This window comes from Gossypium hirsutum, chromosome A01 (genome assembly GCF_007990345.1).
Source record: "Gossypium hirsutum isolate 1008001.06 chromosome A01, Gossypium_hirsutum_v2.1, whole genome shotgun sequence".
NCBI lineage: Eukaryota > Viridiplantae > Streptophyta > Magnoliopsida > Malvales > Malvaceae > Gossypium > Gossypium hirsutum.
In genome coordinates, this window is record NC_053424.1 from 43891122 (window position 1) to 43915656 (window position 24535).

The following is a 24535-nucleotide window of genomic DNA, read 5'->3' on the forward strand; positions in this document are numbered from 1 at the left end:
GATGCATGCTAATTAATCAGTAAGTTTACTTTCTAGTTATTTAGGCTTACTAAGCATGTAAATGCTTACCCCTCTCTTTTCCCTGTCTTACAAAGCTCATGGACTCGCGAAGATTGTGAGACGGTTGGAGAATCAACACACTATCATGTCTAGCTTTGGTATATAGATATTCTTATTTTGTTCAATGGCATGTATAGGCCATTTTTTATTTTGTTATATGTGTTATTTGATTAGCCAATATAAAGGCTTATAAAAGTATACATAGTCACTTGTATATGGCCATGGAAATTGGCTCATGTTGGTATAGGTTATGACCTACCAAATTGTGCATGTTATGTTCCAATGTTCTTGTGATGATTAAATATGGTGTATTACAATTTGTCATTTGTAGCATGACCAAATCACATAGGGTGGTTAGGCCACAATTTTGGAAATGAGTTAAGATAACGAGCCAATCTTAATTGAGTCACAAGTCATGGAAATCCTTAAGATAAAGGGGAAAACCTAGCATGTATAAAAATCGATGAGATGAGGTTTACAAGCAATGAGGTATATTAAGGTTATTTAACAGTATAATTATAACATGTTAAGTGTTATTGAAAACTATGAGTGGATATGGTTATTAGAGGGTGACCTAAGGCTTGGAAAATAGCCTAACAAGGTCCACACGGGTGGACACACGGGCATGTGTCTAGGCCGTGTGTCCCCTGCACCTAAAAATATTAAGTCAGAATGCATGGTAGTAAACACACAGGTAGAGACATGACCGTGTGTCTCAACCGTCTGGAGGGCACGGCCTAGCACACGGTTTGTGTCTTGGCCGTGTGCCCCTAAATGCATATTGGTGTCATAAATAGAATGCTCGAGCTTTTGGACATGGGCAACCACACAGACGTGTCTAGGCCGTGTGAAGGACACGGGCTAGGGACACGGGCGTGTACTTGGTAGTGTGAAAAGCCCTGTAGGTTCAAAATAGAAAATAAATTTAATTAATTCCACACTGGTAGGGGACACGGGCGTGTCCCAAAGCACACGGGCGTGTGCATTGCCTCTACACGGGCGTGCGAGGCTTAACTTAGAAAATTTTTCAAGAACTTTCTCAGGTCCTCGGTTTAGTCTTGGACCTTTCTCAATGTATGTTTTGGGACTTGTAGGCCCATACTAGGGACACTAAGATGTTGTTTGATTGGGTTCCAATTGGAACAAAATTTTATAACCCATATTTCCTGAAAATGTTCGAGTGCATGTCTGGTAACGCCTCGTACTTGATCCCGGTCTCAGGTACGAGTAAGGGGTGTTACACAACTCCTTCTGAGTAAGGAGATACTTAAGACTCTTTTGATCTGTGTAGATGAAAAACCTCTCACTATACAGATAGTGATGTCAAAAATTAAGCGTAAATACCACTACTGCTAACTTCAAGTCATGGGTTAGGTAATTAAGCTCATATGGCTTCAACTATCTCGAGGCATGAGTTACAACCTTACCATCTTGCATCAGAACAGAAACAAGTCTCGTATATGAATCATTATTGTAGACCACATACTCCTTCCCAGATTCTGGCTGAATCAACACTAGTGCTAAGAAACACGAAAATATACACACTTTTTTATGCATTTTTAACTCAAACTCATATAGTTTCGATAAAATTCTTGTCAAAAAATTTATAATTATTATAAAATAATTAAATTGTACTTAAATTATGAACATGTTGAATTTTAATTAATTTTATAATAAATTTTGATTAATTTTGATCATTTTCAAAAAATTTGTACAAAGAGTGAAAATTAGCTCAGCAAACACTGCTAGAAGCACAAAATCGAGAAGCGATTTTTGAAGCATCGAGGCGAAATAATTTTTTAGCCTAAGACGGTCCAAATTATTTATATTAATTTATAATATAATTAATGTTAATTTTAATCCAATTTAATTTGGGTTAAATAAATTATTATTAATTAATTATGAAAAGTGGCCTAGTTGAGCTGAACCGAGAAAACCGATCCAACCTAGCACTAGGCAGCCCAAAACCGTCCCACATGCTTACCCAATCATCTTGTTTGGCTGATTATTTGGCTTGCAAAATGGCCCTTGAAGACTCCTTCAAATTGCATTCAAACCCCCCTTTGGCTACTCACTTCAAACACATCTCAAAACCATTCATTCTTCACTTCTCTCCCACTTTTCTCTCTTCATTGTTCTTCATTTTCTTCCCCTATTCCTTTGTTGATTTCACCTCTTGAAAAAGAGTCCTTCAACCACCATTTGGAGCAGCATTCAAGTGTTTGTGGAAGCCTCAATTCAACAAGAACAAGGAAGAAGGAGGAGTAGAGCAAACTAGTCAAGCCTCAAAGAAACACCAGATTTGACTCTTGTTTCTTATCATTTTAATTTTATTATTGTTGTTAAAATGTCTATGAATATTTATGATGGTGATATGTTTAATTTAATTAGTATGGCTTAAATTTAATTCGTGTTAGGTTAATTGCATTTCATCTACTTAATTTATTAAAATTGTGTTTGTGTTGTTATAGGCCTCGGTAAGATGTTTGATTAAGTAAAACCATGACTTAATTATTTAAACGTATTGAAATTGTAATTAATTGACATGGTACTTAGTTAGCACATGTTTAATCATCTAAGGTAGTTGAGGGTTAAATTAGCAACGGTATCTAACGATACATTAGCCTAGCATAACTTGCGACATTATTGTGATTAAACTATTTCAAGATAGAAATACATTGCTACCTCACATGATCTTTTATGTGCTTATGAGATTCAATTAACTGTTTGAATTGGCATAGAGATATGTACAAGAGATTATTTTGATTTCAATTAATTGTATGTGTATTAACACATTTGCTTATAAAAATTTGTTTAATCGGTTGAATTGACATAGAGATATAGTCAAGAGATAAATGGATTTTGGTAAGTAAGTATGTTCATAAGTTAGCAAATTATCGAGTTGTGGTGAATTTATTCGTGACAACATAAACAAGAGTTTAATAATTTTAAGTTAAGAAATTTAATTAATCTAACACAATTATGTCATCTTAATTAAAATCATCTTTTGAAATCGTGTATTGGAACTTTTATTTTATTTTTATTTACTTTACTTAGTTAAAATCCTAGTTTTTAATCACCTCCTCAAATCAAAATATTTTTTTTCACCAAACTGTTTTTAAAATTGCATTCATAAATAATTCTTTTCACAGTCCCTGTGGGTACGATAACTCGACATTTACTTGTCACTCTATTACTTGTTGCGATTGTGTACACTTGCACATTTCTCTCGTTCTAGTGCCTCAGTCAAAACTGTCTTGAGCTTCTTAAAGCTCTTTTGTCTCACATCGGTTCACTCAAAAACCACATTCTTCTACAGTAGTTTCATCAAGGGTGAAGTTATAATGGGAAACCCCTTTACAAATATACGATAATAAGCAGCCAACCCTAAGAAACTCCAAACCTCAGTAACGTTCTTCTATTGTTTTCACTCCAAAATCACCTAAATCTTCTTCGGATCTATGTGAATTCCTTCAGCAGATACCACATGCCCCAAAAGTATGAACTTTTTCAACCAAAACTCACACTTGCTTAGCTTAACATACAACTGTTTCTCTCGCAATATCTAAAGAAAAATCCACAAATGTGTATCATGATTATCCTAGGTACTAGAATATACAAGAATGTCATCTATAAAGACAAATATGAATTGATCCAGATACAAGTGGAAAACATGATTCATCATACCCATGAACACAGATAATGCATTAGTCAAACCAGACGTCATGACCAAGAATTCATAGTGACCATACCAGGTCTTGGAAGTTGTCTTTAAAATATTCGACTCCTTCAACATGAGCTGATAATATCCTGACCTTAGGTCTATCTTCGAGAATAATGTTGCCCCTCTAAATTGATCAAACAAATCATCAATCCAAGTCAACAAATCTTGTTCTTGACGATTAAATTATCCAGTTGTCGGTAATTGATACACAACCTTAAAGTACCATTCCTCTTTAGGAACAAAACCGGTGCACCCCAAGGTAACACATTTGGTCGAATGAAACCTCAGTCAAGTAGTTCCTGCAACTAGACTTTCAACTCCTTGAGTTCTTTTAGTGTCATAAGACAAGGTGAAATGGACACTGGTGCAGTACCAAGGTAAACTTTGATATCGAACTCCACTTCACAATCTAGTTCAAACCAAGCAACTCCCCCACATATACATCAGGAAAATCCATTACGGTGTGGACATCTTGAAACCTCAGCTCCTTGCTTCTTAAATTCAACACATATGTTAGGTATGCCTCACACACTTTGCACATCATCTTTTCTACCTTAGTCGTTAAAACCACATTAGAGAGAAATTTGGGTCTCTCCCCAACAATCACTATCTCCACCCCATCTTTACCTCACAAGGTAAACCGCTTCATCTCAAAGTCTACTTTTGTCCTATGCTCAGTCAACCAATCCTTCCCAAAAATAACATCGAACCCATGAAACAATAACTCTATCAAGTTCACGAGAAAGACTTATCCCTAAATCATCAGAGGACACCTTCAGTACACTCTATCCACTACAATACTTTCACCGAAAGAACTTATAACGATCATACCCAATCTAATAGTCTCTCCCGAAATTCTCAACTCACCGGCTTGATCCCTCAATATATATGAATGCGTAGAACCAAAATCTACAAATGAAAATAAAAATGATTAATTGCAATGTAAAAGAACCTATAGTCAGGTCGGTCGAGTCACAGTCCCCCAACTTCCTGACAGCATAGACTCGAGTTGGTCATCTGGACTCAGTCTGAGTAGTTAGTGTGTGTGCACTATAGTCCTCTTTCCACTCTTTCTATCGTTAGAACCACAAACTTGCCACGATCTCTAGAAGGTGTCGAACTCTGTGTCTAAGCAATCTCAACCCTCCTCGGACAGTCTTTCAACCGATTCTCCTTTGAACCACATCGTAGACATGACCTAGTCAACCTCCAATACTCACTAGAGTGCTTATAATCGTAATGCTCAAATGATGGCCACTTATATGTACCCCTAGAAGTAACTAATATAGTGCCCTGCAGACGAGACTAGTTCAGTTAGGATCCCTGTCATGCACTCCTACTAGACCTCTACGATTTGTGATTCCTCTCATTCGATCACGATGAAACACAAAACTAATTAGAGCCCCTCTTTTAAACTTGGTCACTACTGGCCTCAGTGGCTCAACCAATACTTCCTCTACAACCTTAGCCTTCTCAACGATATCGTCGAAGGCCTTAGTATCGTGCACTACCAGATACACATGGATGTCCCAATTCAGCCCAATTGAAACCTCTTACACCGATCCTTCTCGGTGGTGACCATCTCCAAAACATACTGGCTGAGTCATAAAAACTCTGACTCATACTTACTTAGCAACAGACGTACTACCCTAAACTAAATCAAGGAACTCTCTCTTCCAAGCCTCTATATATTGCTCTTCTATATATTATCTTCTAAACATCTCCAAGAAATAGTCCCAAATCAAACGATCAGCAGTAGTTCCTCTCTTCACAGTGTTCCACTAGTGATAAGCCTCTCCGTTAAGCAGGGATATGGTGCAGCCCAATTTCTCCTTGTCCGAGCAAGATATCTACTAAAGGATCCTCTTTACACTCTCGAGTCAACACTCAACTATAGAAGGACCAGCTCTCTTTACTCCCTTGAACTCTTTACCACTTAAAGCTCACAAACGCTTAAGTGGAACTCCATGGTTGGCAAATGTAAGGTTACCAAAGGCGATCCACAGAAACACCCCAATCATCGCTTTCATTAGGGGTTCAACACCCACCTTAGGCATAACTTGCCTCTGTGGCGGTATATGTGGTGCAGCAGACATACCACCACCCTCCAAAACATTCATATTAACACTTTATCGCCTAAGAGGCATAATATAAATACTATAAACATAAAAATAAACAATATGAAAGAGTGAAAAGTGGCAAGTGATCCAAGGCATATTCCTACTAAAAAAAAACATTTCAAACTATGGCAATGTGTTCCTATTCCTACCCTCAAAAACAATCTATTTTATACAATGGTATTTTTGTCCAAAGCATAAAAATTCTTGATTTTATTTTAAAATCAATTTAATTTTCAAAAATTTCAAGCCCGAGAGTTGATAAACCTTGGCTCAAGTGTTGACAAACTTGATTCTGATACCATCAAATATGGCATCCCAAACCCAACTAACACAGGCTAACCTGAATGTAGAACGTCCCATTAGTCACTTACATGACCTCTTTACCGACCCCTAATCACACCACAATACCACCATTCACACCATACAATATTCATGCATAACAATTAATCACTAAGTAAAAATAAACATATAAATCCTAAAATCACACTCTTCTAACAAAATCATTAAAATAACAAGTAGGGGTAAAATCATCATTTTACATATGATACACGAAGCATTTGTGAAACAGTAAATTAAACATGCATTTAGTATAGAATATTATTAAAATAATATTTGAAGGAATAAACTAAAATTGACAAGTAAAACCCAAGTAATTTTAAAACAAAGGTTCAAAGACTAAATCGTCAAAATATCTGAAAAATCTTTTTACAAAAGTAAAATTAAATTTATGAAATTAAACATATAAATCTTAATCATGCAAATTTTCTTAGCAATTCCTAGCATTTAAAGACTTCAATTCCATTGTATAAAACATAGGACTAGAATGTAAGGCTACTAAAACTTCCCAAAAACCATAAAAGACAAAGTCTAATTTCCCTCAAGAGCTAGTCCCATATTGCCTTCATTGGAAAAGTGAAAACACATCACAGACACAAGATGTTTGTCTTAGATAGGATCACTTTGTCAATCACACTTCTCCTTCTTGTTTCGGCTATTTTTCTGCAACATTATACCTAAAAGAGTGTGAGCTATGTCAGCCACAAATGAACACAAACTCCATGGTTAAAAGAAAGCATGTTATATCAATCAAATATGGCATGGAATTAAGTATATTTCACAGCATTTCATATTGACATATTGACATATTATGTCTAAGAAACATGTATAAAACATAATGCATTGGATAAATGGATCTCCAAACACTCCAAATGACTCAAAGAGTCATATGCTATCCCATGTAAGTGTAGCACGAATGCTAACACTCTCCGAACACACCACGCTATCCTAATGAATGGAGCTAAGCTCAACATTCTGTTATCTCTCCAACACTATCCCAAGGCCTTAACGCCCAATCGTATAACAGAAAATGGTGAGTACTCACAATCCTATGACATGCCAATGATATCCAATGGTTCCAAGAGATCATAATGCCAACATATCACTTATATACACATTTACCTACTATTTTATGCGCACTTTCACTTATCATATTCATATGTTTATAGCATTTTCATATTCACTTATAATACATTTTTCAAGTGCTCACATAATTTCTTAAAAAGCCATATTCACTTTAAATCACTATGGTGGGTATAAGATCAGCAGGCCACTTAACATTCACTATCATATACACATAACACATGCTTGAAAACTTCACTTGTATCACATATCACAATATACAAGCATCATACGTAATAAAACAAAGATCAAGTAAGAAAGCTTACGCTCGAAACTTAGATTAGGTGTTTAGGCCAACCTACGCTCCCATTTAACTTTAGGAATCATGCTTAGAAGCAGCAATTCCAATCACTCACCTAGTCGCTTTCATTCAATGGTTGAAGGCTAGATAAGCTTTTTTTTTGCCCTTTGATTTACTCGTAGAGCCTCCCGACGAATCTAACACTTTTTGTACATACTAAACACATTACAAACCCATCATTTATAGCCTTAATCACATTCAAACAACAACAAAATCATAGATCTATGCTTTCCCCATCTTAATATTGAAAACTAACTAATTAATCGAAAAAAGAGATTTCCTCCCTCAATTTTTGTTTCTAACCCTTAAACAAGATTCTTAAAATCCTAAATATCATATTATTACAAATCTAAGCTATCAAAATCACCTAATTTATTAGATCTACTTTTCCAAAAATTTAAGCATACAAGTTTGATCTAAGAAAGAAAACTCTAAATTCATAAAATTCTTTAACGATCTATTAAATTGAGTTCATAAACATTCTAATTAGTTCAAAATAAGTTGAAAATCAATTTAAAATAACAAGTTAACTTAAAAATTCAGATTTCACCATTTTTAAGCCCATTTTTTGTTTGAAAACTTTAGATCTATTAAAATCTCGTAATAGTTTATCAAATCTCGAATTATAAAAACAAGAAGGTTAGATTTAACAATAAGAATAAAAATATTACCTCAATTTGAGAAGGAAAACAAAGTATAGATCTAATTTGGTGAAAAAACTTTGAATAAAAATGAAGAAATTGATGAAGAAAACATGAATTTTCTTTAAAATTGGAGGATGATTTAGTGTTTGGAAGGTAGGAAAATCAGTGTAGTTTAGCCAATTTGAGAGAAAAAGCTTAGGTTTGATGTTTAGAAAAATTTTCAAATGGAAAATGTGAAGGAGGGAAGGGACATTCATTGGTTTAAATAGGTAAGGGGAGGAAAAACTGATTTTTAAATTTTGGGAATAAAAACTTTCAATTTTTACCCTTTTTCAAATCAGTTCTTATTTTAAATTAAAACCTATATCTTCAATTATTTTTAAATCTGATTTCGTTCTTTTAAATCTGTTTCAAGCAAATCAATTTTGGGATACCTAATTTTAATTCCCTAACCTAAATTTTAGTCCCAATTATTTTTATAATATTTTTATTTAATTACTACGATCCTAATTTCGGATTCCGAATCAGATATCCAGTCCACTAACTTGATTCTACTAACTTGAGTTTTAGGATGTGACACGTGGATTTAATAGAAGGGTTTTAACGGTGATAAAAAAGTAGAGGGACTAGATTCTTGAAAATAAAAGTGGGGGGACTAAATTCCAAATGTATGAATTTTATAGACACTAAGAGCATATTTTAACCTTTAAATTTTAAGCATTTTTCTTTTTTCTTTGCATTATAGAAAAATGATTAGATTTCATTTTTGGTTCCTCTAATATGTTTAAAATTGAGATTTAATCCTTTTACTTTAATTTCTAACAAAATTTAGTCTTTATTTTTATAATTTTATTAATTAGTCCAAATAGTTAATATTTTTAACTTTTTGATTAATTTATTTCATGGTTATGTATAATTTAAAAGCAGATGGTAGATTAGAAAAGCAAATGGGCTAAATTCTTGAAAATAAAAGTAGGGAGATTAAATTCAAAATGTAAGAACTGTATAGGACTTAGAGTATATTTTAATATTCAAATTTTTACTCAATAATTTGACATAAATAAATAATCAACCCAACATAAAACATAGGTACACCATACTAATTATATATATAAAAGGATGGTCCTTAGAGCTAATTGCATTTTTTTTCCTATTATAAGATAATTGTAAAATATCAATTTTGATCCCACAACTATTAACATTTGAGATTTAGTGCCTTCCTTTTGATTGCAGATATATGATTCTCTTTTTCTCTTTATAGTAAAATGTCAAATTTCATTTTTAGTCCTTCTATTGTGCTTAAATTTAATATTTAATTTATATACTTTAATTTCTGACATAATTTGGTCTATATATTTTTAGGGTAAATTATAAAAATAGTCACTTTTGTTTGCCTCATGTTACATTTTAGTCACTTATGTTTAAAATGTTACGTTTTAGTCACTTATGTTATTATTTTGCTACGAAGTGATCACTCTTCCGTTAAGTTCTGTTATCTCCCTAACGGTAATCATACGTGGCAATCCAACTAGATATTACTGAATCTGCTAATACATACTTCATCCAGATAAAGTATGCATTATTAAAATTAAATTAAAATATTAAATAAGAAATAAAATTATAAAACAATATGTTATTTGGAAAATAACTATTATTGTAATGAGATTCATGTTTTATTAGGTATAAGTATTTAAAATTTTGTTTTTGTAATGTGATACATGCGTAAATATATTAGCAGATTCAGTAATATCTAGTTGGACTGCCACGTAAGATTACCGTTAGGGAGATAACAAAACTTAACGGAAGAGTGATCACTTCGTAACAAAATAATAATATAAGTAACTAAAACGTAACATTTCAAACATAAGTGACTAAAATGTAACATGAGGCAAACAAAAGTGACTAGTTTTGTAGTTTACCCATATTTTTATAATTTTATTAGTTAGTCCAAATAGTTAATATTGATAACTTTTCGATTAAAATGTTATGCGATTATATTTAATTGTAATGCCTTAATGGTCCTAAAGACTAACACATCTTTTGCATTTGCCTTTTTTTTTAATTTACATTATAAGACAATGGTCAAATTTTAGTTTTGACCCCTACACTATGTTGAAACTTAAATTTAATCCTTATACTTTAAGTTTTAATATAACTTGGTCTATCTACTTTTATTATAGCATTAGTTAGTCTAAATAATTAATATTGTTAACTATTTCAATTACAATGTTGATGTTAGTTTTTTTACGAGCATTATTCCAACAAAAAATTTATTTTATCATGACGAGTTCAAATGGGTATTTAGAAAAAAAAACCACACAAGTATTTTCAACCATGTTTTTTGTTACGTCACTATCAAATATTTTTAAAAAAAAAATTGTGATTGTCACCCTAGTAAATCTAACAAAAAAATTTTAATGGTGATAACAACTGGTTAGAATTTTTAAATTTGAAAAATAGAAAGACTAAATTCTTGAAAATAAATGTATGGAAATCAAAATTCAAATGTACAAAGTGTAATGACAGATGGTAATTTGGGCCTAGTCCCCGTCTGCTCCCAAAAAAAACATATTTTTTGAATTCATTTAAGTCCTTCAAAATTTTAATTTTTTTTAATTTTAATAAATTTACCAAAATTTTTAAATATTATTTATTTTTTGAAAACTTTAATTACCCAATCTTAATGCCAAAATCCACCGCTAACGAAATGCACGGAGACATAAAACATTTTTAAATATTCAATTTTTTATTTTATAATATGACTTAAACAAATAATTAATTTAATGCAAATCTTTAGAAACCATACTGGTATTCTTTTATTGGTAGGTTATTTAAATTCTTTTAGAAAAATTAATATGCTATTTAATGGTTTAAATATAATATAAATTGTTCAAACTCTTTTAAAATTTAATTTTTATACTTTAACTTTGAATTATTGAGCACTTGATTTTTTTTATTTAAAAATTTTAATTTTTTCATCCTATTTTGCTGCTAACGTTGTTTAGATGGCATTTTTTTTTGTTGGGGGGCGATAAGTTGTTGTATTCTCCAAAGAAAGCAGTATATACTAATACATGATAACTACTTACACCATTGGCAGTATATACTACTACATGATAACTACTTACACCATTGGCTTATACATCTCATGTCCATTATAGTATATTCTAAACTTTAAAAAGAAAATTATTATCGATCCTCTCTCATGTTGATTGTTGACTACATCCATTTCACCGGTATCGAGTCTCTTGAGTTGTCTTCTACTTCTCTCTCTCTCTCTCTCTCTAAATATGGTAGATAATTGCATTCCATGCTAGCTTTAAGAATAAAGTAACGAGGGATTTAGCCTTGAGTTTCTCACAAAACTACTTAGGAAGCACGGATACGGCTTATTCCTCCTCGTAGCAATGTTGTACGTGTGTTTGATATGGACACTCGTCAAAAACGTCCGGATATGTACGGGACACTCTGGAATACGTCAAAAAACAAAAGAACAGACATGGTCACGATACGGGTGTCTAAAAACAAACACGATCCCAACACTGTCACAATGGATAGAAGCCCCAGATTGAAAAAGCATAGTTGAGAGTGAAAGGAAATGAATGGTTTTTTGAAGCTTGAAAGTTTTAAGAGTTTTTGTGAAAGGAAATGAAAGGGTTTTTTTTTTTCTCAGATAAATTTGAAGCAGTCCAAGGTCATATTTTGGGCTATTTGTAATTAATTTAAAATACTAGGCTGGATTTAATTTCTGTTTATTATTGTGGGCAGCCCAAGGTCTTATCTTAGGCTATTTGTAAATTAATTTAAAATACTGAGTTGAATATAAAGTTTTAGATCTTTCTAATGAAAAATATCAATAATTTCATTTACATTAAGTATTTTAACATAAAATATATATATAAATATTAAATATATTTTTTATTTCCGTATCATGCCGTATTCCTGTCCTCATTTTTAAAAAATTATTGTGTCCTTGTATCATACCCGTATTGCATGTCTGTATCCATGTTTCATAGAAACTCACTAAAATTCATGTCGCAAACCCTGCATAGCTCTTCGAATGTTGCAAAAGCCCAAAATTTGTTCCCAGACCTTCTTGGCAAAAGAACAGTCTGCAAAGAGATGATCTCTCGTCTCTATGTTCCCATGACATAGCAAACATTGGCTATCAATATTCACGCCTCTTCTAACCAACCTGTCTTTTATAGGGAGTTCGTCTAAAATGACCATCCATGTGAGGCAAGAAAATTTTGGTATATGTGTAATAGTTACCCAACCATTTTCTGTCATATTAATATCGAAATTGATGCAGACGAAACACGATTCCATATCCATTTCCGACATCTATCCCTAACACCCATACGTTTCATCAAGAAGTCTAAAAATCTCCAATCCACTATATCCTACACTTTTCAAAAATATGTTACTCCCTTTGTTTTTCCTAGATAGCTTTTTTCCTTTTTGTGAGAATGGCTAGTTTTCTTCATCAGTTGCAATTAAAGAAGCAACTTGCAAATCAATTTTTTTTTCTGATGTGATTCTATCCCTTTTATGTTTGTCCAAATTTTATTCCAAACTTTTGCAAAGACTCAATAAGCTTATTTATCTCATAGTATTGATGTCATTGACTTGTTCTATATCTATCACCTTGATAGAGAATCTTTTGGGGGAGATCTTAAAATTTTGCACACTAGTTTTGCATTTGAGTACTCTTCACCAAAAGAAGAAGCTTAGTTAGAAATGTCACACAATTTAACATAGAAATCTAAAACAAATTCTTTTTCTTTTTGTCATTCTCAAACCTGGTTATCAACATATCTCAAATATGATTTCAAGAATAATCCAAACCTAATGAGCAAAAATGCAATTGGAGATGTGGATGAATTCCTAATGATGTATATCATTTAAGATTATGTTCAAAGCTTTTAGTTGTAGCTAGTTTGAAAATCTTAATACCATTAATCAAAGTAATTAAAAGATCTCTATCGAAACCATTTTTTATTTTAAAAAAAAACGGGATCGACTGAAAAAGTGAGGTATGGAATCGCCACCAATTCTTTTTGTTTAGGTGTGATCGGGTCACCTGTGATTGATCATTTTAATAAAGCATTTTGGTTTATTAAAACAACGTTTTTGGTCTACGAAAAATTAGAAAACGGATTCGAGAGTCGATTACGCGTGAAGAAGGATTAGCACTCCCGCAACGCCCCAAAATTGGTGCCGTATTGATCAATTTATGCCCTCTTAATGTCAAAAATTTGGAACAAGGTTAAAATGCGATTCCTTTAAAAAAGTGAACAACTCGAATTGGATTTTAAGATTCACTCGTTCCTAAGGAATAAAATACCACATCCAGCACGTTAGGACACGATATTTTAAGCCTCCAAAAACTGAGATCACCTCACGATTTCCAAAACACGCAACGAAATCTTAAAAGGGTATCCCGTTATTTGGCCCAACGGAAAATCGAAACCCAGCACGATAGGGCACGATTTCTCGAATTTCCAAACACAAAATATTGCCTCATTTTAATTTAAGAAAACATGAATGAAATTTCACAAGGATATTCAGTTATTCAATTGAACAAAAAATCGAAACCCAGCACGGTAGGGCACGATTTCTCGAACTCCCAAACACGAAATATTTCCCTATGTTTGAGGGGTTTTTTTGAAACGCGAGTGGTTATAAAAACGTTGGAGCACATTTATTCAATTTATTTGGAATAATAATAAAAATGAAATGAACGATTTAAAATAAACAAGTTGATAATCCCAATTATAAATATACACAGAACTTAAGAACAAGGAAACTAATATGAAACATGTACATGGTTAATATAACTCACCATTTATCGACAATAATTCAGAGGTACACATATGAAAATTAAAACACATAAAAAACAACAATAGACAAACAAACAATATATAAACATCAATGCATAAATATCAAGTTCATCATAAAAATGAATTTCAAAACCAACATTATAAGCTGAAATTTAACATTAAGGCTAAAATTAAAATAAGTAAAAATATAACATCAATTATGTATATAAAAAAAAAGTTGCAACGTATGCCTAAGCTAAATTTTAAAGCGAATAATATACATACCTAAAAAGTATAAATGGATTATAAAAACCATCATATAAAAATATGCTAAAGAATACATATGAATTACAATTTATATAATATAATTTTAATGATCATAAAAAAATAAAGCAAAGTTTGTTTATTAACAACTTATAATGCACATAAAAATAAGGTAATATATAAAAATAAGGAATAATAGTGTTTTAAAAAAATAAATATATAGTAAAAATAGGATTTTTAAAAGAAGTAAATCGTATATAAGAAAATTTAAAATAAAAAATTACAAAATAAAACAATTTTTTAAAATATAAAATATTAAAATGGATAAATAAATGCCCAATATAAAAAAAACCAATAAGCTAGAGATTAAATCAGAAGAAAAATAAAAATTAAGGGACAAAACAAGGAATATGCGCACAATGGCCAAATTATAATGCGCATAAAACACAGGGATCAATTAAGAAATTAATCCATACCCTCAAAATGCAGCGTTTTTGAGAGGACTCAAATGCAACATAAAGGAAATTTGAAGGGAAAATTAAAAATATATAAAAAAGCTAAATTAAAACAAATAGAAATGCGACAGGGGCTAACGCGCAAATGGACTATTCGGTCCAAAGCTATAAACGACGCCGTTTTATTTATTACTAAAACTAAAAGAATGAATGGCAATCTGCCATTTTTCCTTTTACCGCAACAAAACCCCAATCCCTTCCCCAAAGTTCTCTGTTCCAAAATCAAAAGGAACAAAGGGTCTTCTCCTTTCTTCCTCTGCCAGGGCACAAATGGATCAGCCCCCTGCTGCTAATCCGCCTTGATCATGAAGAACGGCTACAGGAGAAGCCACAATCAGGTACCTTCGTCCCTTTTGTTTTCTTTTTCCATTTCTTTTGTTGTAAAAAAAATTAAATAGTAAAATCAAAATAGCAAATCACCTTTTGAAAAGAAGAAAAAATCGTTTTCATTTAATTGAAAAATTGCTCTGCATATGGAAAATTCAGATTCTGTTCTCTATTTTCTTTATATCTGTCTTGTATTTGTATTCCCCCCCCCCTTACAATTAAAAACCGAAGGCTTTATAGCCAATATACAAGCGATTTCTGCTATTTTGCCCATGTTGCAGGTCGTGAAGCCATGAAAACGGAGCGCACAGACGTGGGGTAGGCAACGCGTAGTTGGGGATCGTGCGAAGGGCGTGTGTGGAGGCTGCTGGTGAAGGCCGCGGCGTGAAGCAAAAGGAGACCTAGGGTCTCTAAAAACCCCAATGCTTTGGGCCTATCTGGCCTTTGTATTTTTATTTTATTGGGCCTTGATTTGGGCTGTTGTATTTTTTTATTTTATTGTTTTGTATGTGTACGGGCCAGGCAAAATTTGGGCCTTACAATCTCTACTCTCATCAATGGGGTTTATAAAAACCTTGGTGTGCCTCCCATTAGTCATAGTTTAACCCATGGATAATAGGATGCTTACCTTCAACTTGTGGGCCCCATTTAAAATGTGGTTGTAATAGTTGCACAACCTTCAGCTCTGCATTTGAGGTGACATTTGCCCACTATTTTTCTTTCATCAATTCGTAACAACAAGGCTTTCCTTCCCTAAATTGAAAGGAGGAAAGCCAAAATCAGAAAACAAAAAGCTATCAATCGAAGGAGATCACAAACCTATTATCAAAAAAGAAAACCCATCATGCTTAAATTTACCATTTCAATTAAGTTACGTACTAACAAAAATTCCATTCAAGATTATTCTACAAAAATGTTTAAATGAAAAACTGGAATTTGATTGAAAAACAAGTGAATTTTTGGAATTTTCTCAAAGTTGACGTTAGCCATGCGCCCAGAAAAAAGTAAAATTTATAAATATGCATAAAAAAATTATTTAGTGATTTTTTAATACAAAAATATAAATTATTTTTGGGAAGGTGAGGAGCATGAGATTCGTAATAAGTGGTTTTTTGTTCATTTGTTTGATTTTTATAAAAATAAATAAATAAAATCATGGTGCTTATGCTATCAATCTTGGATTATTGTTTCTTCAGTATCTCTAATACACCGTTAATTAATGATTAGGTAGATGTTTATCTCAACTGGTACATTGAATGAAATATTGATATGTTTTACATAAAATAATATATATTGGGAAAAATTCAGTAAAAATTAGAGTAATTTTACACATTTCTGTAATTATTTATACGATTAATGTTTTAACGATCCAATCATTAAATTTATTAATATAATTGTACTTGTCATGCATTTAAATTTTTGAACTCATCTGATATTCGTATTATATTAATCTAAAAAATAGTTGATATATATATATTCAAGGGGTGAATTTTTATATATAAAATAAATAGTTAGAATTTTTAAATATACATCTAATTTGATATGCAAGATATATATATAAATAGACTAAATGATTGAACATTTGAATAGTAATTTAATTTTGTATGGTGTAAGCATGAATTATTTTGTAATGATAGAAAATATCTGGACAGGTTACAACTTGGGAGATATTTCTTTCAAAATTCAACCAAATGAAATCAAAATGATTTTTTGTGAATAATAACATCCTTTTTTAAATTTCTGGAAAATAAGGAGCCATCTTTTACACAATCATCAATGCACGTCTAAGAAGACAAATAAAGCTTAGCTGTATTGGTATTATATTAATAAAGGAAAGCAGCAGTTAAATTTCTGAGTTTGCGTTTGTCATTAATAATATTTATTTCTTCAAGATTCCCACACTAGTTTTCTCTTTTCTTATAGAGCTCCACCACTCCCTGGTTATCATTGAGAAGAAGAAAATCAGAGATGGGTTTCACAGAGAAGCAAGAAGGGTTGGTGAAAGAATCATGGGAGGTTTTGAAGCAAGATATTCCTCACTTCAGCTTGCGTTTCTTTTCACTGTAAGACCTTTAATTCTTTCCTTTTTATGAATTCTTCGTTCGGACCCAACAGTGGTCAGTGTCGGCCAAACGAGTGAGGCTGTGTCTTTTAAGAGAATTTCTCTTCCACTGAGTATTGATTAAATTGAGAGTGTTATTTAGGATATTGGAGATAGCACCAGGTGCGAAGAACATGTTCAGTTTCTTGAGGGAGTCAGAGGAGATTCCTCAAAATAATCCAAAGCTCAAAGCTCATGCTGTCAAGGTTTTCAAGATGGTCAGTCCTTTTATTTTATTCATTGCATATATATCCCTACTTAAGTTAAAATACTTAAACAATTGTTGTTGAAGACATGTGAGTCAGCCATACAACTGAGAGAGAAAGGGGAAGTGGTAGTGGCTGATACTACTTTGAAGTATTTGGGCACTGTCCATGTCAAGAGTGGTGTCAAAGACCCCCATTTCGAGGTACATTTTTATTTTATTTTTTAATAATAAATTTGATTTGGATGCAGTGGTTAATTAAAAAAATTTTGAGGAATAATGTTAATGCAGGTGGTGAAAGAGGCACTCATAAGGACAATTGAAGAAGCAATTGGAGAAGAGAAATGGAATGAAGAGATGAAGAATGCTTGGGGTGAAGCTTATGATCAATTGGCTGAGATGAAGAACCATCATGATGAAACTGCTTAATTACTCTTTTACTTCAATTTTATTGTTGTTTGCCAATATTTTCACAATTTTAATGAATAAATTTTAGTAATAAAGACTATTTTGTTTTTCTATCATTATTTTGCCTTATTTTCTCTTTTTTTTCCTTAAAAAAAAGTTAAAAACTTAATAAAAAAATACATTATAGAAGGAGAGAGAGATTTAAAACAACTTGTAATATTGAGTGAAATTAAGTGGAATAAATATTAAAACCATATGACATTATCACATAAAATTTTAATTTGATTTGATTTATATAAATCACTAACAATATTATCAAATTAGTGTCATTTTATATTAATATATTACATATGTATAATTAAATTTAAAATAAAAATTTGTTAAAATAAGATGTAAATTTTACAATAATTTTCATTTTTTATTTTAAATTAAATATATTCAATTAATTTTCGGTTAAAAGATGCTATGCTCTTGAATTTTAATCCTTTCATTTTAGGGTTAAAATTTGTCAGCTAAATTTGAATAAAAAAAATACACACTAAAAATTGCCATGTCATAAATAAAGTGACATCAAAGCTTCAAAAAGTAAACTCAAAATTCCGAAAAGTAAAACCAACTTTAATTAATTTTCTCTTTTATCCCCAAAACTGAACCATCACGGAAAGAAGAAGAAAAAAAAAAAAGAGTGACATTTTTATTTACGTAAGAATGATAAAGAAGACTGAATAATAATTGATATGCCAATTGTTATTCCAATTATACAAAAAAGCATAGTGTTCCACATATTTAAACATACACCCTTTCTAATTGGAATGGAGCCCCCTCCTCTACATAATCTCACATTGGCTTCTCTCTTTCTCTTTACTCTTACTTATTCCTCTCCTCTTTACAATATCGAGTATGCTCGGATTACCTCCACAATCGGTGCTCGACACAATGGGCATTTTCCTCCCCCTCGTACCAACTCGTTCGCGCATTTTGAACACGTGCACATGTGTCCGCATCTGCAATCCCATCAATATGCATCATCAGCATATGCGCATACTCCGGTGTTAGTCCGAAAATATAATGATTTTATGAAAAGAAAAAGTCGACAAGGTATAAACCTGTACAAAAGTGAATCGATATGGCTATCGCAACAAACACAGCAGGTTCCTTTCCTCACATGACCCCATTTAGATCCGTCCTCCGATGTTTCTACACTCAGAACTGCAATAAAAAGTTAGTCCGAAATAATTATTTTTAAAGAGAAAAACGTTGGGAGGATTTACAAACCTTTTTCACCAACTGATCTGTTCAATGCTGCTGAGACTTCCTGCCTGACGGATCGCTGTAACTCAAGCTGCATATCCATGCAGGCTTCCAACATCCTCTGCATGTGGCTCATGCCCTGCTGAAGCCTTGCCATATCGGCTCTAAGATCATTAACCATCTCCCATTCCTGCTCGAAATAAGTAGAGCCTTATAATTAACTTAAAAGATGCATGCATAGTAACAAGTAAGATTCTGGGCCTATTTCTTTATGATATTCAGCAACAGAGATAACAGAATGGAAATGATTCGATAGTATGGCATTGAACGAATAAAAGGATGGCTCACAATTTCTGATCTATGCATGCTGTGCCGAGACCAGCTAGTGTGATGTAAATCTTGATGCCATAACGGTTGTGGTGGTGGTACAGGAGGAGAAGGTAACACCAGTGACGGTCTGCTGATAGCATTGTTCTGGTCATCATTTATTTCATCCCTCTGCTGCTCTTGATCACGTTCTGGTGAGGCTGGAGTTGGCAAGTTTCTATGCAGATCCCAATCAATGGGAGAACGGCCTTGTCTTTCCACATAAGAATGTATTAATTGGTCTAGACTTTCCCGGAAACCACTTCGAAGAAGATTAGAGACACTTCTCCTGCAAATTAAATTTATATAAAAAATCAAAGAAGTCGCAATATTTTTCTTTTAAGAGTAAAGAAAACCATGCGAGGGTTACCTGCTCAGAAGCTCTCTAAGTTCCATACTATACACATTATCATCTTCAGGTGGATGAAATCTATTGAACCTTCTAACTGGGATTGAACGACGTGGTCTTGGAGGACCAGAAGGCCCTTCTGACCAATTATCAACAGCTTCCCGAGAGCCATCCTCACGCCAAACCCTTTGGGCACCCTGTGAATGACTTTCTTCCCCATTTACATTTCCAGGATTTTCTTGACGATACTCGCTAACTGAACCTTCTTGCCAATTTGTATCCAGTTCTTCTGCATTGCCTTCTCTCCATTCATTGAACTGACCATACGGTGGCTGTTGCCAATTTCCTTGTTCATCATTGGTTGTATGATCCTGCCAATTCCCACCTTGATTAGCATTTCCTTGCCAACTAATGCTCTCAGCAGCCATGGTGCTAACCATATCTCCTGTTTGTGACCGTGAGACGTCACTTTCTGAACTCCTAGGTTGTGTATGTTCACTTCGTTCATGTTGTGCATCCTGTAATGTGTTTGATTGAGAAAGTTCGTTTCTAGAATCATCTATGACATTGCTAGACGTGGTTTCAGGATTGCTGCTTGCTTGACCACGGAAAATGGTTTCTAATCTGTTACGGAACCCTTCCCTGAATAAGAAAAGAATTAACTGTTAAACAAATCAATGGAAACCATGAGAGCTTCATGCTCAAAGGAGCTGAAAGCGGCATTACAAGGAAATTTTCAAGCCATACCAAAATATTTAGTACAACAGAGAAAAGCTGTTCAAAAAATTTGTAACCTGAGCATGAATGACAACAATCATACCTCAAACCAGATACAGTGTGTCGTTGTCTTAATTGAATCAATTCACTCGCTGCCATTGAAGGCGGCCTCTCTTCTTCAACAGGTCTTTCATTTCGTAAGAATCTACCTCTGAGTAGGGACTGCAAAGTTAAATGTATTGGTAGTTAAGAATAGCCACCCATGCAAAAAAAAAAAAAAAAGCCCAGATACAAAAGAACTTTCATTGGGCAAAACCAAAAAAATACAATAACATCAAGATATGTGATTACAGAACAGTCCATGTGTAACCCATAAAAGATAATTCCAACATCATAATGTTTTACTATAGAATAAAACATATATAGCAAGTTTTATTCTTCTACAACGATGGACTTCCAATTTCCAGCCGGGCATGAAAATTTCGGCATCTTAATTCCAAACAGGCAGATGCAGAGAAAGAAAAAATAGTGGAAACTGAAGTAAAATGTATTTATGAAGAATTTTTTATTTAAAAAAATAGAAAGAAGAAAAATAAGTTATACATATGACAATATGTTAAGTCAACCTAGAGCATCATTGAAGGTTAGAATTATATAACATTGACAAAACCATATATTAAGTCCAGCAAAGTGTTCAGTCAATCAAAGAGGCTTATCTTCCACCAGTAGAATGGCTCAACTTACCGTAGAATGCCTTAAGTACGTTATTATTGAAACAAGCCAATCTTACATGAAAGTATAATACTAGTGGATTCAAAACCTTGCTATAACAATGGAACTACCATCCATGCAAGTAGAGAACAACCTATAGTCCTTTTATTACAACCAAATATATGAAATACATGACTCAAGCAAAAGCATATAGCACAATATTAGTAAAAAAATAAAATTTGCCCCTCCAGCATGTTAGAGACATATTGCGCAGATTAGCTAAGGTAAAATAAATATTAAACATATACCTGAATGCGGTTTCGATGAGCAAAATCAGATACAGCACGGTGTTCCAATAGAGACTGAAGTTCCCTCTGTCTCTCTCTTTCAATCCTCATAAGCAAGTCAATAACAGCTTGTCGTCCCCGCAACCTCAGCAAGTCCCTCCGAATATGCTCTGGTTGGCCTTCATCATGGTCAGCAACTGAGCCTTCACGAGGTTGATTGACTTGTGTGCCAACTGTAGCTGCTGCCTGATGATCTTCCCTTCGTCCACCACGAACTCCTCGCTGTTGACTCGTCATTTGCACCCACTCCCGGACAATTCTAACTCTCTCACGCTCTGTTTCACCAAGCCATTCAGCTCTAGGGCCACCAACACGGGATACACGTGATGACGAATGATCACTAATCCCACTCTCCATCCATCCCCGAACGATCTGCCTCACCCTCTCCCTCTCGACTTCACCGAGATCAGGAGATTGCTCCCTACTAGACCCGTTATTATCCCCAACTTCATTCTGCGACACACCCTGCTCATTCGACCATGTTCCATACTCATTCTCACTCTCACTTGCATCAACAACACTACCATGATTCTCACTCTCATGACTCTCAGACAACGTCGTACTCGACATAGTTGTATTGCCATCAGCATTCCTTTGCTGCCTCAACCTTTCCCTCACCCTCTCACGTGCCCTATTCAACATATGCTCATCCTCCAACTCCCTCCACATTTGCAAAATCGAAGAAGCCCGAGTATTAGGCCTCTCGACAGTCCCTCCTTGTCGCCTCGAATTAGCCGAGGGTGACTCTCGCAAGAACGAAGAGTCGAGCGTGGAAACAGTATGTAAACCAGCTAAAGCCATCAATTCAGACTCCCTATTCCTCCTCTCAATCGTGGTTATCATTTCCTGAGCCTGCCTAGCAGCCCACCTACTCAAAATCCTAGAATGCCGCCTTCTAGCGGCGGAGGATTCGGCCAAATCATCGCCTTCGAGATCAGACCTTCTTCTCCTCCTAATAAGCTGATCACCCTCGTCATCTTCATCATCAGGATTCCTATTAGAACTACATGATGCAAATGACATACAATCATCTAAATGCCCTCTCATTAATTCCTCCAAACCCCTTTCAAATTCAGCCGTGGCATCATTTGAGGAGTCTGGTTTTTGCTGTAGAGCTTGAAAATCTGTCATTTTTTTCCCCACTTGTACACCTAATTCTTTTCCATGAAGCAAATTTGCCTCATTCCCCTTAGTACCCAATAAGATCACAAAATTTAGATCATTATATCAAATATTACAAAACCAAACTCTAATTTGGCTTACAGAATTCATCCAAAAAAAAAACAATGCCCTACGCCCTAGAATTGGATACGAAAATAGCTCCCATTCATTTCTTAACCTGACAACAATTAAAAAAAAAACAAAAAAAGGGATCAAAAGAAATGAATAATAATAATAATAATAATAAAAATAAAAGATTTTAATCGAAATTCGTAGAAAATGAAGAAATATTCTGGTGAAAATGGAGACGTACCAGTGATGTATTACAATAGGAAAAGAAAAAAAAACCCGAAGTTTCTTTCGCTCTTTTTCGTGTATTAAAAATGTGGGAAAATTGTTTCCCTCAAAATTGAAAAACAGGAAACTGCAAAAAACAGAAATCTTGTTTGTTTGGATAGAAAAATTGTTTTAAAAAAAAAAAAAGAAAGAACGAAAGAAAAGGAGGGGGAGAGATCAAAGGAAGAGAATGATGTGAGAAATTTATAATAATTATTACAAGAAAGAGAGAGAAAACTTATTTTTATCTCTATTTTTTCAATTTTATTGCTTTTAGTGGTTTTTATTTATTTCTATAAATAAAATTACTAACTTTTTAAGGGGAAAAAAGAGGCGCGCCGATTTACAACAGACTTACACGTAATAATAAATTTGGCTTTTTTAAGAAATTCTACATTTTTGTGAAGGACACGTCATCAATTTTTTGGAAAAGACTCGGTCACCCACTCACCTCAGTCACTCACTCTTCTTTTTTCATGCTCAATCACACCCCAACCCCCACTCTATTTTTTATTTTTGTATAAAATAATAATAATTCGTCTCTCAAAAATAGTATAATAATTATTACAAATTTTCTTAGAACAATTACTAGTTTACTAAGGATCATTGGTTGAAATATAATTAAATAAATTTATCCAAAATAATAATTTTATAAAACTTGTTCAATATGTCAATCAATCGATTATTTGATCAATAAATAACACTAATCATATGTATACAAAAAAATATATAAGTTTAGATATGTCATGTTTCAAACTAAATCATGGTCGATTTTAAAATATTTTTAAGTTCAAATTTAAATTCGGCGTAACTTAATTTATTTTTCCTTTTTACCTATTCTCCAATTAAACTTGTGATATGATCTATTTATGTATTTAAATTATAACGTACTTATATAAATATATTTTGTGTTCATGAATTAAAATATAAAATAATTAAAGAAAAATAAATATAATAATATTTATTTAATAAAAATAACCCAAAAATTTTCAATTAATAATCTAAAATTGGGTAAATTTCAAAATATTTTTGCCACACAGATTTAAAAAAATATATATATGCTTTAGTCCTAAATAATACTAATAGTAAAGGCAATAAAGTATTTGTCATTTTCTTATTGTGTGTATTGGAAGAGAAGTGGGGCAAGATTAAGCATGTTGGTCCACCACTTTTTATGTCATAATTACATTATTTTTCAACCTTTGGTATAAAATTAAATGTGTAGCAATATATAATTTAATTATTCTTTTGAAATTCCACATTTTTTACTATTCATGATTTGGTTTTTTAATGTTTATTTTACTATTCATTCAAAATTCGTCGACAATACCCTCTCTCCACTTCCATT

The 24535-nt window shown here is 33.0% G+C and overlaps 2 protein-coding genes and 1 long non-coding RNA gene across 4 annotated transcripts; 2 read left to right on the top strand and 1 right to left on the bottom strand.

Moving 5' to 3' along the window:
- The first annotated feature begins 14744 nt into the window (after nt 1-14744).
- LOC107930629 (uncharacterized) lies at nt 14745-15869 on the top strand. Its single transcript, XR_001693043.2, has 2 exons — nt 14745-15246; nt 15517-15869. It is a non-coding gene; the product is annotated as an uncharacterized lncRNA (long non-coding RNA).
- Nucleotides 15870-16819: 950 nt separating this feature from the next.
- LOC107930632 (non-symbiotic hemoglobin 2-like) lies at nt 16820-18065 on the top strand. The gene is made up of 5 exons (XM_016862304.2): nt 16820-17050; nt 17159-17298; nt 17440-17554; nt 17629-17745; nt 17833-18065. Exons 2-5 carry the CDS (start codon nt 17204-17206, stop codon nt 17968-17970), a joined length of 465 nt encoding a protein of 154 aa, XP_016717793.1. The 5' UTR covers nt 16820-17050; nt 17159-17203; the 3' UTR covers nt 17971-18065.
- A 558-nt stretch (nt 18066-18623) lies between these two features.
- On the bottom strand, nt 18624-23447 carry LOC107930648 (uncharacterized). 2 transcript variants are annotated; one of them, XM_041111231.1, is made up of 8 exons: nt 23165-23447; nt 21652-23029; nt 20736-20854; nt 19937-20557; nt 19549-19855; nt 19225-19390; nt 19056-19158; nt 18624-18953 (listed from the first exon to the last, which is right to left on the bottom strand). In XM_041111231.1, the coding sequence occupies exons 2-8, from the start codon at nt 22819-22821 to the stop codon at nt 18836-18838; spliced, it is 2604 nt and encodes an 867-aa protein (XP_040967165.1). In that variant the 5' UTR covers nt 22822-23029; nt 23165-23447; the 3' UTR covers nt 18624-18835. The 2 variants fall into 2 exon arrangements, with proteins under 2 accessions (XP_040967165.1, XP_040967171.1); XM_041111237.1 differs by having other exon boundaries at nt 19056-19146; nt 23165-23400.
- Between the last annotated feature and the right edge of the window lie 1088 nt (nt 23448-24535).

Bases quoted from the DNA above. Each gene is read 5' to 3' on its own strand.
- LOC107930632 (XM_016862304.2), top strand. From the start codon at position 17,204: ATGGGTTTCACAGAGAAGCAAGAAGGGTTGGTGAAAGAATCATGGGAG. The intron at 17,299-17,439 runs GTAAGACCTTTA...AGTGTTATTTAG, and splicing joins AGCTTGCGTTTCTTTTCACT to GATATTGGAGATAGCACCAG. The intron at 17,746-17,832 runs GTACATTTTTAT...ATGTTAATGCAG, and splicing joins TCAAAGACCCCCATTTCGAG to GTGGTGAAAGAGGCACTCAT.
- LOC107930648 (XM_041111231.1), bottom strand. From the start codon at position 22,821: ATGACAGATTTTCAAGCTCTACAGCAAAAACCAGACTCCTCAAATGAT. The intron at 20,558-20,735 runs GTATGATTGTTG...TTTCTTATTCAG, and splicing joins CACACTGTATCTGGTTTGAG to GGAAGGGTTCCGTAACAGAT. The intron at 19,391-19,548 runs GTGAGCCATCCT...TATTTCGAGCAG, and splicing joins GCATGCATAGATCAGAAATT to GAATGGGAGATGGTTAATGA.